The following is a 14,778-nucleotide window of genomic DNA, read 5'->3' on the forward strand; positions in this document are numbered from 1 at the left end:
GAAAAAGGATAAAAACAGATGCATCAAGAGGGCAACAGAATACTTTGGTCATTTATCTCAAAATTATCCGTTGATGCGACCACTCTCTTCAAGATCGCACACTGTACACGTTGTTTTATGTTTTATCTGTCCCACAGAAGCAACAAGTTGAAAAAGGTGGAGACTACATAACCTAAGTAAAGCACAACAGCTGCAAACCATCCTCGCATTAGATCTTTTGCGCGACTAGACACACTTTTCAGACGCTATATGCCGTGTCTGCAGGTTTAGAAGGCCAGAATTAATGTTTGAGTACAGAATTCTCACTACACTCGCCGAGAGCCCACCGCTACACACACAACTACTGGGAGTGTGTGCTCTTCACCTGATTAATCTGAACCATCCCGGTGGTACACTATTTAACTTGTTGGTAAGTCAACAAACAACAGAGACGGCTAGACTGCATACTGCTACTGACGGAGCTGCGGCTCTGTTCCGCTTTCCACTATGCATTAATGTCAACGAAATGTCGTTTTCGACCTTCATTGGAAGCGGTAGAAGGTATTGGATTGCTAGCGCATCACTGCATGCCGTTTGTAACTGGCAACCGGTAGCAAACGTCTGACCTGGCCTGTCTCCGTTTGTGCAGCCCAGAGTTCGCCCTGGACAGGGCCACATGAAGAATTACCCAACCTTCCCTTTCAGTCAAAGGACCACTTGGTCGCTATAGGAGTTGCTCTGTTTTTATTTTAATTTTAGGGACCCTTTTATATGCAGATTCCATTTTTGACGCCTCGAGGACCGTTTTATATATTCAAGAATCCTACGAGTGTCTTAGGACTGCCAAAAATGACTGATACCTTCGCGCTAGGGTGCCCTGTCACCTTAAGGGACCGCTGGGAGGGATTTCAATGCACCGTCCCCCACCCCTCCCTAGCTACGCCACTGATTCACGTTGAAACAGCTCACACGTCTGAAACCCGATCTGCATGGGTTCCGCGCTGTCTAAAGAACTAAGCATGATACGGTAACGTGACAAACGGATGAGGCACAGCGCTTGGCAAACCGAATGGCATATTAGTTTAACGGTTATCAAAAAAAACATTGGCTTTCGATATACCTATGTGCATATATATATATATATATATATATATATATATATATATATATATATATATATATGTAAACAGGTGAGTATATTGCACCATTCTGCGCACATGAAGGTTTCAGTATTTGACCGAGAGCCCGACCCTGATTGGGCTGACCTTATGTTGTATTCAATATTTTTCCATGGCCATAGTATAATAAGACATATGGACAGAACATAAGACCTTCATAACGTCGACAACGCGGTAACCAATCGCGACCTACCTTTCGAAGATGACGTTCGCTTATCCTGCTCGCCTTGAGTCGATCAGCATGGACATTTGCCAAACCACTGTTCCCCATAAAGTGTGGTTATGGGACTGATACGCTATGTCTGCTCCTCCTAGATGTAATTGAGTTGCTTAATGTTCCATGATTACAGAGATGTTGAAGTGACATAAGTTGTCTCTGTTCCAGAGGTACGTCGCATTGAACAGACCGTTATTCCATCTCTTAGCGAAATCTATCAGTGAATAAAGTCTTTTATGACACAATTGGACGGACTGATCTGAGTCGCAATCCGTTCTCCCCTTCAGAGAGCTAAACGTGGTCTGGCCCATCGGTTTCAGCCCGGCATCTGTGCCACAACCTCATGTGTGGCACAGCGACACCCCCTTCTTCTGCCTTCACCAGTGACTTTGGCACCGGTGACTTCCACCGGTGCCACACTTCCCTCCGCGCGCTGGAGATCGCATCACCCGGCACTATGCGATCTCGCCCCGCCGCCCGTCGGACATGTGTCCATGACGCGCTGTGTTGCGCTGTTTCAGAGATACAGCGGGTCCAGTCGGACATCAGGGCCGCCGGCAAGCCGGAGTCCAAGTAGGCTGACGTCATCCGCGAGAAGCCGATCCGCGTCACCACTGCGGCATGTCGTCCCCGTGAAGGATCACCCAAAGGCAAGGCTTGGTCGACGCGCCACACCTCCGTCGTGGTCTGTTTCATGATGAGCGGTCGTCGATCAGAGCTGAACTCATTGTTATTGTAGATCGGCACGATCCGGCATGGAATGAAACAACGCGCTGTGGCGATGGTTAGCGTGTGCCAGTGGTGAGGGGATTAACATATCGGCGAAATAATGGGCCGATCTGAGCAACAGGCAGGCAAACGAGCTGGGAGAGGAGGGCTGTGGGGAACGAGAGTATGATCTGGCTGCGGTCTGTAACCAGCAGCATAGGGGGGGGGGGGGGGGGGGGGGGGGGGGGGCCGGACCCTCCGGATCGTTGGGCACGAGGCTGCTGCTGGCGCCCTAGCAAGTCAAGTGCAAAGGGCTGGAAGACAAGTCCTCGGCCCTCGCTAAACACCAGAATCTCTCTCTCTCTCTAATCTAGAGGTCTCTCGAGGGAGATCTCTCTTCGCTGCTATCTTATCTAGAGATAGCGAGAGAGAGAGGATTCGCGTCTCTCGGAGGGTCTCATATATCGAGGAGGCTCTAGCTAGATCAGGAGAGAGGCGTAGATTAGGCCTCTCTTAGAGCGCATCTAGCTCTCTATGAAGCTTAGCTCTCTATATCGATCTCTTCTCTGCTCTCTCTCTCTCTCTCTCTCTATCCTCTCTCTCTCTCTCTACTCTCTCTCTCTCTCTCTCTCTCTCTCTCTCTCTCTTCTGCCTTTTGGCTCACCGGAACTATCTCATTTAATCGTTTAGCATGTATTCACTGCTACATCGTCGCCATGTGGTATGAGTTTTGCTTTGAATATGCGGCCATTTGGACTAGGCCGACTATGTGTGTAAAAGGCAAATGGCTTTAAGGAAGCAAGTGTCGCAGGCTGATAATGAAGCTGGTTTTATTCAAACATCACCGCGCGGCCAGCTGTTACACAGCCCTTTGCGCCAAGAAGAGCTGATTCGACGCCACCGCGCTCTGGAGTGGATTGGGGACATGGCCGTCGAAGATAGTGCATTGGGTGTATGTGTAATATGGAAGCATGAGGAGGACCTACACATTTAATACCATTTGAGACATTCCTAAATTTCTTTGAATCATTTAACCAGCAGCTTTTGACAGCTCTTTAAGTATAAAATGCACGGTGCCTCCTCATGTGGGTCAGGCTCGTTAAGGAAGGCAAGCTGCTGGCATTGTAAACCCTCAAAACTGGACAAAGGTACATATAAGCCCCGCTGATCAAGTCAATCAGCCCGCCCTGTGCGAGTCAGTCAGCGGCCAGCCAGCGGAGCTGGATGGTCGGTCAGCTGTCGTCGGAGACGGTACGCGGAACTGCCGGTGCAATCCTCCCCCCCCCCCCCCCGAGGGGCGTGGGGAGGAAATCCGTCAGAACGGCTCACTCAGCTGTCAAAAGACTGCGCAAACTGATGCCAGCCGGAGTCATAGTTTCAGCACTGCAAGGTTGTTCGGGCCGAGTAAAAAGACCCACGCATGGTGACTGGTGTGAGTCTAGTCGAGTCGGTGGTGAGTGCATGCGCGCAGAACTGTCGACACTCTGCACCATCCCACACGTGCAGATCTGCGGCACACCGCACCATTCCTCCTGTGCAGGGCTGCCGACACACTGCACCATCTCACACGTGCAGATCTGCGGCACACCGCACCATCCCTCGCGTGCAGATCTGCGGCACACCGCACCATTCCTTATGTGCAGAGCTGCCAACACACTGCACTATCTCTCACGTGCAGATCTGCGGCACACCGCACCATTCCTCATGTGCAGAACTGCCGGCGCAATGCACCATCCCTCACGTGCGGAACTGCCGGCGCACTGTACCTGGTTTCACGCGCAGAGCTGTCAGCACGCTGCAGTATCACTCACGTGCAAGACTGCCGGCACATTTCCCCTAATCTCACATGCAAAACTGCTGACACACTGCACCTCCTCTCACGCGCAAAACTACCGGCACACTACACCATCTGTCATGCGCAGAACTGCATGTACACTGCATGTGCTCTTACGCGCAGAACTGCCGGCACGCTGCGCCAACTCTCAAGCACAGGGTAAGGACTGCCGACACACATTTGCCTCCACGTGCAGACCTGCGGGCACACCGCACCACCCCTTACGAGCAGAACTGCCGGCACCCTGCACCTACGCTCACACACAGGACTGCCAACACACTGCACCTACGCTCACGCACAGGACTGCCAACACACTGCACCTACGCTCACGCACAGGACTGCCAACACACTGCACCTACCCCCACGCACAGGACCGCCGACACACTGCTCTTCACGCTCATGCGTAAAATTGCCTACACATCGCACCTCCCCATATTCCCGAAATCGGCGGTGCATTTGTCTGATAACAACTGGAGGATGCTGACGACGTCACCGACCGCTCATCGTCAGCGAGAGAATGCATCTAATCACGCGTGGTTCAACTGTTTCTTAATTTCGACCAATCGTCGCCATCGACGTGGTCGGTAACGGGCGTCAACGACTGCCGGAAGGTAACGGGGATGTAAGGCCGCAGCGGGGACTGGTACAGGCGAGCCCGCTGAGGCGCCCCGCACTAATGCTGGCCTGTTTCTCTCACGCGTGTGTGCTCGTTGCAGTTCAATTTCGTCGGCAAACTGCTCGGCCCCAAAGGCAACTCTCTCAAACGGCTACAGGAGGAGACGCTCACACGAATGGCTATTCTGGGCCGCGGCTCCATGAGAGACAAAGTCAAGGTGGGTCTACTTCCGACTGGTGGTTCGCTCCCCGGCCTGGTGTTTTGCTGCGTCGCCCAGACTGTCATAGTACCTTTGGATGTGACTGCCTGCGATGCGGGGGGCAGCGACTTAGATTGGAAACTAGCGGCACGGCACCACAAATATCTTGAACTATATTTTACGATTACAAACGTTGTTGGCTCATAGAACAGTGTCATGTGTGCAACTTACAAATATATGTATGCCTGTTTCCGGCAGGAGCCTTCAGATATTTACTTATGACAGCAAAGTGAAACTAGCTCAAGTCATATCCTACCGATGTTTCATTCGGAGGTCATCTGCAACGATCGATGTGATGCAGCGTCGGTGACATCAATACTTTGATCTGCGATGTCATGGCTGCAGTGAAAAATATCCAGCAACATTAGTTTGTGCAATGTCTAAGACACCTGAGGTGATCATGGCCTCTAAAAACCTGAACGTCGCCTCCGAGACGCGTCAGTTATGTGGCGGTTGATACTGTCACGTGGCCTAGTCTGTCGTCCGTTTTGAGCTTTCAGCTGATGCACCCTCGTTTAGGAAAAGTTTTGCCGAAGCTTTGGTCGCTAATGACGCTCATTGTAAAAACAGCCTGAATCGACACTTTCAGAGACATTTGACAGCGACGGCCCCACGCATGACTGTATGGGATAGGTAATTTCCGGACCCTCCCAAATGCACTTGGCGACCCAGTCTTCAAGTTTTCCCACGCGCAAACTTTTAGGAGCAATATCATGGCTTAAAGGTCTGGGGTGAAAGCTATTAAAACACTCAAGACAGTTAAAAGAGTGAATTCGGGTAGCTAAGATGGTAACGCGACCTGAGAATAGCTCAGGACATGCTTAAAAATCGGAAGGAGCTGGTCTTTGCTCGTCAATGGTTTTACAAGTGGCACAGCGCTCTCGAACCCCTCAGAATTATGGCGCACAGGAGAGCACCAGGCCAGGAAAAGGCCAGCTCTAAGAACAGCATGTATGTTTCACAGGTAATGGTACGATGCATACGGATGGGCTGGACCCTGGAGTCATTGTGCTTGCGACACTCTGGCAAAAGGTGTTTACAGTGGGCTGTGTAGTGGCTCGAGTGCAGCTTACTAGAATGGTTGGTCTCACTGTACAAATTGCGCCTCCAGCCTTCCTGTGGGACGGAGTATGGCGACAGTTCCAGACCACTGACAGATAAGTTCACGGTGGTATTCAAAGTGCCTTTGTTGTGATCTTGCTGCAGCGAGAACCGTTTCAGGTGCACTACAAGGGTACATGAAAACTTCTAAATCAGGAGTTCTTGGGGCACTTGACCTTCCGGCACATGGAGAACGTTGGCTTTTTATCTCCGTCAAGTAGCTCTTGCTTGGTGAAAAGGTCAAAGCAATCCTGTTACCGCACTTGGTCCGTTATGGACGGGATCAGCGGGCTCAGGTCCCAGAAACGGTCGAACGTCGCGGCTGGGGTGATAAATGCATCTTTTCTGTCACCGTCGAAATGTAGACCGGCTCGGTTGTCACCTGAAGCCTTCCTTTCATAAGAAGGAAAGGCTTCAGAAACCGTTGAAATATAAAGGTGCGATTTTTCAGAAACCGTTGCAATATAACTCTAAACGCGATGCATCACAAAAACAAAACAAAACAAAATGCAATCAATGCGGCATGGCCATCAGCCACTTTTGTGTCGTGAGCTCGTTTACACTAAAGTATCATTTGCTGACCATCAAACGCTGAATGATGGTTGAGACTAAATTTAAATAATTATAAGATAAATGGAGACTTTACACAACCAGCCACGAGGCGTGCAGTTTCGTATTCAGTTGGGGAGGAGGCGGAATGGGCCTGGTAGCCAGGTACGTAGTTCCCTATTTCTAGTTAGCATTTTTTTGTCCATTATTTTTAATTAAGCATGATTTGTAGGTTGTAGCCCAAAAAAGCAACTTTGAGCAGCTACACCCCTGCTTCCAGCTCTGAAAAGAAAGTGCGTCAAATCTGCGAAAAACTGTTTTTAGTGCATTTCGGAGGCAGGCTCAGCTATTTTCTTCCTGCCCCCTCACCCCCTACGTATTTTGCAAATCTGCATCCCTGTAGCCTCACATTTATCAACAGAATAGTTCTACAAGCACTTGAAAACGATGCCATTTTGGTTTTGTGACGTCATACTACAATCAGCTGTAAGCGTTGGCAACGTTCGCTGCCTTCGCATAATCATAACCTCTGCAGAACTCGTGCTTCCTAGCATGATATAAATTAATTAGTGTGAAATACATGCAATAGGGGTATCAACAGATGCAATCAACATCTTTTAAAACCTCTAGCACGTTCGTTTGGCTTGATACGCAATGTGACGACAATTAAAAACGTTTTATCTACCGCCTGTCTAACGATCAATACGCTGAGTCTGAAGTGCAACGGGTATTGTGAGTCGTACGCCAGTGATACTCGGCGTCGTACCTTAAAGCCGCTGTCCCTCTCAGAAGCAGGAAGCCTCGTATGAGCCCGTGACATGTGTCTTTCCAACGTCCTCCGTTTGTCTCTGGAGATACAACTCAGTTATCTACAACAACTCAACTAGATCGGCCGGGCTTTCCACGCTATTACTAGGGACACCCTTCATGGTAGATCTTTAGAGAAGCCGCAAAGCACTATCAAAACTGACAATTAGCTACGCTCTTCAAGCCAGCCAGCTTTTCACGACATAAATACAGCCAACGGCAGTTCACAGTCTTGCACTGAACCCAAATCACCACAACGTGGTGAGCATTCAAGCCTATCTGCCTCAAATGGGGCACGGCGCTTTAAAACACTGGATAGCAGCCCAATCACGTCCTTCGCAAGATGCTGTTACCAGCTGTGATCCTTACGACTAGTGATACACCTTGTTATGTGGTATTTTATATTGTCAAAGGTGAAGGGAATCTTGGCGAAAAACTATGTGAAAAGCACTGATCTGAAGTGCATTGGAAAAGCACTGTGTCGCTATTGATTTGTGATGCTACCACTGATATAGAATTGTTTGTGGTTTACTTCCGTCACCTGCTAAAAACTATCCTGATCAGTTACTGTGTTTGGCAGCATCTTGTAGCTCAACTTGCTCATGCATTGAAACGTCAACGTTTCGACGTGCGTCCTACACATGCTCACGCTGCAACGTTTGCAAGTACAGCCCAATACTAGGCTTTTAGTGTTGTCTAGCTGGGATGGCCTGTTGTTTTATGGTCCGGGTTGTTGCAATTTGTTTTCATTTTTGCAACTCTGTGACTAACTAGCTCACAAAAGTGTCCGTTTTACCGATCACCGATCACATCCTGTAAATCAGAAGCTCTTTTCACCCCTGCATCGCGGACACATGGTCAAAGCCTGTGCACTGCAGTGTGGACCTGGGCTGTCCGACAAACAGATCGACGAATTTAGAGTTGGACAGGAGCAACTTTAAGATTTGGTTTCCATTTTTCCGCCCAACAAAATGAGACTGAAAAGCACTGCACCGTCTATAAACCACCCGAGAAAAGAATTGATGGAGCTTGTGGGTCAGGAAGCTGCTTAGGATCTTATCACAAAATACGCAGCGAGGGAACGTGCGAGGATGGCGTGGACGCCTACAGCGAATTTAATTTCACGCTCTTCAAGTCTCAAATCCTGTTTTAACCTTTTTTTTGCTTGTGAATCACGGGGGATTTTGTCGGTTGAATGCGTTTAAAACTGTCAGAATATGATGACATAAGAGGCTCACTTGGGCTTGGTAAGTAAACAAAGGGATTTTCGACTGCTGTTGTTGGCACCTTCGGACGCATGAATCCTCTTCTCACTGCAGTAAAGGCATGGCGATAGTTTAGAAGGCTTTGGCTCCGCGGGTTCCTACTCTCGACGAACAGACATCTCGTCACATGCCTGTACGAGATCGGCATGACTGTGTTCACGCAGGCCGCCTGAAAACGCAAACCGTCAGCCCCGGCACACGGGCCTAGCAGAGCCACGGTGCAGTCGTTCGGTCGAGACAGAGCCACGGTGCAGTCTTTCGGCCAACAGAACCCCGGTGCAGTCTTCCGGCAAACAGAGCCACGGTGCAGTCCCTCGGCCAACTGAGTCGCGGTGCAGTCCCTCGGCCAACAGAGTCACGGTGCAGTCCCTCAGCCAACAGAGCCACGGTGCAGTCTGTCGGCCAACAGAGCCACATTGCAGTCCCTCGGCCAACAGAGTCACAGTGCAGTCTTTCGGCCAACAGAGTCACGGTGCAGTCTTTCGGCCGACAGATCCACGGTGCAGTCCCTCGGCCAAAAGTCACGGTGCAGTCCCTCGGCCAACGGAGTCACGGTGCAGTCTTTCGGCCAACAGATTCACGGTGCAGTCCACCGGTCAGTAAAGAGCCACAGTGCAGTCCTTCGGTCAACAAGGCACGGTGCAGTCCCTCGGCCAGAAAAATCACGGTGCAGTGACTCAGACAAAAGGCTTTGCACTATGCTATCTCGTGCGCCGGCTGGCACACCCGGTGATCCACGACTGTCTCGCGCGCGTCGCTACTGACCACTTTCCAGGAGACTACCATCGGATTGAGGTTGACTTTATGCACGTCACGCACGTTCAAGCAGACACCACCAAACAGCTAAGTCTCAGGTCGGTAATACCCAACTGGAATATGATGTCACAGAAACGTGTAACGATGTTTTATCGGAACAGGAGGGTGAAAGAGTAGTTTTGAGAGAGCAGCTGTTAGCGTGTCCGTTCCACGGGGAAACCTAGGTCCCACGCGTGCGGAACGACCAGCCATGGCCCCGACCCAACGTCAGCTGACAACTGGCCAGAGCTCCGACCAAGCGCAAGCTGACGACCAGGCAGGGCTCCGAACAAGTAGCCCTCTCTCAGCCGCCGGCGTGCACGATCGAACAGGTTACGAATACAGTATGTCCCAAAGGGGCTCAGGGCATACGGGAGCTTGCTTAATGCAGACATAGCTTCCATGGGGCAGATGTAGCTCTTTAGAGCGGACGTAGCTACCTTAGAGCAGACTGAGTTTCCTTAGAACAGACGTAAGTCCCCAGGGCGCTGCCAGGAATTCCAATACACACACACACACACACACACACACACACACACACACACACACACGACACACACACACACACACACACACCACACACACACACACACACACACACACACACACACACACACACACACACACACACACACCACACACACACACACACACACACGCACACACACACACACACACACACACACACACACACACACACACCACACGCACACACACGCCACACACACACACACACACACACCACACACACACACACACACACACACACACACCACACACACACACACACACGCACACACACGCACACACACGCACACACACACACACACACACACACACACACACACACACACACACACACACACACAATGTATCAAAGTCACCCATAGGGTTTTGCGTTGCTTCAGTTGTCTTTTCCGTCCTAAAAGATGTTCTTAAGATGATGGTACGCAATTTTGTCCTTAAAAACTGATAATTGATGTTTTGTGCCATGTATATTTATCCAATATACAGACCGACGAATATATGAGCGATTTCGCACGAACTTTGTGGGTGTGGGTGTGTGAGTGTGGGGGTGTGTGGGGGTGTGGGTTTGTGGGTGTGTGGGTGTGTGTGTATGTGTGGGAGGGTGTGTAAGCACATTATAGCAGTCTGGATTCAGAAAGGGTTCTGGTGACAGGCTTTAAAACCGCCCAAAAACAACCGCCACCTCCCGGTAGAATGTTGGTTCGATCTATTTCCGCCTGTTTGCGGACCGCTTACGAACATTTTGTTTAAACGTTGGCAGGAGAACCAATGCTGGCACAGTAAGCTAACAGAAGGCCCTTCGTTTTAATACCACGAGTCACGACAGATCAGCGTGCATTTCCGCCGCACACTTATGGTCACTTTAGCCCTCAGGGCCGAAGCGTCAACCGGCGGCTGTGCTCGGGCTTACCACTTGTGAGGCTGCGATCTTGATGGCCCCTAAGCCTGAGGGCGAATGGCTGTTGTCTGGTAGGTTAATGTAGGGTGTAGCTGCCTATTCAATTTTGGGGATCCGGACCCTAAACTGTGGGGACTCGCGTATTTTGAGAAAAAAGTTCGGTCACTCTGTCCGGCTTCAGACCTCCAACTTATATTTCGAAACTGCACCCCCAAGCCAATGTACTCCACACGCAATGCAAACTGGACTTTCGCAGTGGGCCTCAGTGACGTTTAAGCTATTCCTGAATTTAGTAGTAGAGGAGACGGAAAATGATGACGATTGCAGGTGGATAATTCACACATGAGAGCAGATGAGAGGCGGGTGAGGCTGCCTAGGTGAGGGTATAAGACGGCCCACGACGCGGGCTTCCCCAGCCTTCGTCACGCGTACTCAGGAGTAGGAGCTGAGACGCGCCTCCTCAGACTCCGCTATTGCGCCCCCAGGAGGAGGAACTGAGGAAGTCGAACCACCCTCGCGCCGCTCACCTGCAAGAGGAGCTGCACGTGGAGATTGTGGCGTTCGCGCCGCCGGCGGAGGCGTACGCAAGGATGGCATACGCCCTGACGCAAGTGCGGCGCTATCTGATACCAGACAACAATGACCAGGTCAGGGGGGGGGGGGGGAGCATGAGGAGCTCTCAGGTCAGGGAGAGCATGAGGAGTTTTCAGGCCAGTCACTGTTGCTGCGGAGCAACCGGACCAGGTCAGTGTTGGGCATCAGATGGCGAACTACATCCGAGCCGGATCGACTCCCGTATTCCTCCCGGGCTTGCCGAATGGACCAGGCACACTCTCCGCTCACGCGCTGTCGAGCCAGGTACATTCTCCGCCCACGCGCTGTCGAACCAGTTACATTCTCCTCCTTCTTACAGTTACAGTTTTTTTTGTTGAAGGCGGCTGCTCGTGGCGGTTGTTCTGGGCTTAGTCTTACAAGAAAAAAACACACAAAGGACGTAGAGGTAGACATACAAGCACAGGTGAAAGCTGTTTCGGTCAAGGAGTCAGCGATTTAAAACAGTCAAGAATGCCCGGCGCGAGGGGGCGCGGACGGCCGCCGCAGGCAGCCGGTCCCATGCGGCGGCGGCGCGGTTCGGACAGCGCCGCTGAGTAGCGACCAATCGGAGCGCGCGGTGGATGTAGCGAGCCGATGCCGTCCGAAACAGCCCGATTTTGGCGTTGGGAAGACTCGGCGCGTGTCACGAATAGAGCGCGCAGTGCACTGGGGGATTCGGGGACGTGCAGTGGCCTGTACACATGTAGGCGGCGCCAGATCGGTGGTGTACCAGATCTGAGACGCTACACCAGCCGGGCCTCCAGCGCCTTCCTACGCCAGCTTCCAGAACGGCTGAAATAGGATCGTCGCGTCGGACGCCACTTTCTCGCCTGGCTGCGAAGTGCATCACCTTTTGCACCCTGTCTAGGTGACGCTCGGCCGCTCCACCCCAGGTGGAGAAGCAGTAGAGGGTGTAGGACAAGACCTGAATTTGGACAACGAGCCCAGAATCTCAGGGGTGAAGTGGCGTCAAATTTTGAGCAGGGGTAGGAGGGCTGCATTACAACTCTGGACGAGTAAGAAGATGTGGGGTTTCCATGTGAGGTGGTGGTCGAAGAGTACACCCAGCATCTTTGCTGAAGATGATGGATGGTTGTCTGTGCCGGAAATGGCAATGTGGAAGCTGCCGGTCTTTGTAATGGTTTGGTGCCGATCGGCATAAAGTCTGTCTTTTTAGGGCTCGTAGTTTTTAAACCTATTTTAACTATGAATTCAGCGAGTTCAAAACTCAGACCACTTTCGAAGGCACTGAATGGATTTCTCAACACAGGCTTTCAGGCTGGATAGGACGACGACGTCGGGGCTGACTGAGTCAAGGAGTTGGGTTTACGATATTCGGCGGCAGTGGGGTAGGAAGCCGGATAAGTGATGGATGAAGATGATGAACAGGAGTGGGCCGATAAGGCATCCCTGGGCCACCCCGTGGGATACGGATAGGGTAACCGAGCCAACAGTAACCACCTACTTCCAACCGCCCAGGTGGTCCCGGAACCATTCCGAGAACACCTCGCACCATTCCAGCTTGCTGAGAAGGACGCCGTGATCAGCGCTATCAAAGGCCTTGCTAAGGTCAATCGTCGTCATCGACGCGTTATTGCCGTTATCGACAGCCTTTACCAACCACCCGACAGCGTCGATCAGGGCGTCCTCCGTCGAGTGGCGTCCGACGGTAAGCTCCTTTGCGATGGCGTCAGTACAGGTTGTCAAAAAAGGTATGAGGCCAGCTGCGAACCAGACGACCTTCAACCTTCTGGCAATAGTCGGCAGTTCTGAGAGAATAGAAACGGGACAAAAGTTGTTCAGGTCTGATCAATCGCTTGACATGAACGCCGGGGTGACGCGCGTAATCTTCCAGACGGACGGAAAGGTGCTGGTGATGTGATATAATTTTATCAGACGTAGAAGATGAGTCGATTGCAGGGGCACTTTTCCCTGCATGGAGTGGTGCGCCATCGACGCCGACAGCCCTCAACGCGCTCATTTTCCAGCCGGCTGCAGGGAGCTCCGGTTAGAGTGGCTGGATGCAGGGAGAACCGGCCGAGACACAGGACATCGGTACGGGCCGCCGGTCCAGCCGGGGGCGCACCCCCACCGCCACGCACCCGCCGCGCCTCCTTGGCGATGCCCGGGGTCCAACGCCAGCGAAGTAGCCTTTGAGTGCGTCCGCCGGGGTTCCCATGCCCGTAATCGAGGGTGTCGGGGCTGCCACCCTCTCTGCAGCCCTCTGTCGTGGCCCCTCGCTGGCTGCAGTCTGAACTGCTTGATGCGGCTCCAGAAATCTCGCGGGGGGGGGGGGGGTGGCCCTGTCAGCAGACCGCTGCACAGTAGAAGCGTCACACACGAGAGTGATGAATCCCTCTCCCCTGTCCACCGGCACCGCTGGTACGCGCGGCGCAGCCCTCTGTGGTACGGCAGGTGCTCCCAGGCTCTCGGGCATGGCATCTCGCTCCTCTCTAGCTGCGGGGCTTCGGTATATCCACGCAGCCATGCACAGCCACGCCGGCATGACGTCACGGCGATGGTCGGGCAGTGAGCGCGACTGCGGAGTTCCACATTCCATAGGTGCAGCCACCTTGTCATCGACGGTGCCAGCGGCGTAGAGCGATCCCAATTGGCAAGCAGCAGACTCAGGCTGAACGCGTCCCAGCCGGCACTTTTTCACGGCCGCACAGTGGTTGTGACTGACCGCCGGCGCTCTCTGGGGACGGGAGCACGGAGTAGCACCGGTTGGTGATCCGGATGGCGAACCGGTTGGTTGGTTGGTTGCTTGGTCACGTTGGTGACGATCAGGGCGATCAGGAACACTGCTCAAAGAGCCGTGCTCGTGTTGGGTGGAGGTGGGTGGGCCTGACGACCATTTGTTTGAGACTGATGTCTCTCAGCATGGTCCGGAAAACGCGTACACCGGGGCCGTCTGGGCTTACAAATCAATTTTGAACTCTTCTGGTGCGAATACCTTTTTTCCTGTGGCGACGGCGGCCTGTAGTTGGTCTCGAACGCTCTCCATGCATCGGGACGTTGGTCCTCCCGGTGGTCGGTAAATGACACCGATCACCACCGTGCGGCGGCCGGGGCCGCTCACCGAGAACCACAGAGATTCCACCATGGGATCGGTACTACCTATATCGGGTTTTGCTGCGTGGAGGGAGTCCGTGACGAGAACCGCGACTCCACCTCTTCGTGCCTGGGTCTGCTGGGCTGCTGTCAGGTCAGCCGGGTGACATGGCAGTCGTGCCGTGGCATGCTGAAACCCGGGAATATCAGCACCCTGTCTGGTACCGTAGGCTTGAGCCATGTCTGAGACACACGCAGGTTGTCCATGCGGTATTTCTGCACCACCTGGTTGACATTGTCTAGTCGACATCATTACGATATCAACAGCATTACAGCGAGGTCGACTCCCGGGCCCAACAGCGCCGCCACAGCCGCATACCAGGGGCGAAATGGCAG

At 52.5% G+C, this 14,778-nt stretch overlaps 1 protein-coding gene across 1 annotated transcript in view; it reads left to right on the forward strand.

The window, feature by feature from the left end:
- Positions 1–3,306: 3,306 nt before the first annotated feature.
- The window catches only part of LOC119097968 (KH domain-containing, RNA-binding, signal transduction-associated protein 3), a gene marked incomplete at its 3' end in the record, with an annotated part of 78,952 nt that continues 67,480 nt past the window's right edge, over positions 3,307–14,778 (forward strand). Inside the window, exons 1-3 of the mRNA XM_037220905.1 lie at positions 3,307–3,333; positions 4,633–4,749; positions 11,220–11,381. Coding sequence (XP_037076800.1) covers positions 3,307–3,333; positions 4,633–4,749; positions 11,220–11,381 — 306 coding nt within the window. The remainder of the gene's footprint in view (positions 3,334–4,632; positions 4,750–11,219; positions 11,382–14,778) is intronic.

Source organism: Pollicipes pollicipes, unplaced genomic scaffold (assembly GCF_011947565.3).
Source record: "Pollicipes pollicipes isolate AB1234 unplaced genomic scaffold, Ppol_2.1 Scaffold_4740;HRSCAF=5597_pilon_pilon_pilon, whole genome shotgun sequence".
NCBI lineage: Eukaryota > Metazoa > Arthropoda > Thecostraca > Pollicipedomorpha > Pollicipedidae > Pollicipes > Pollicipes pollicipes.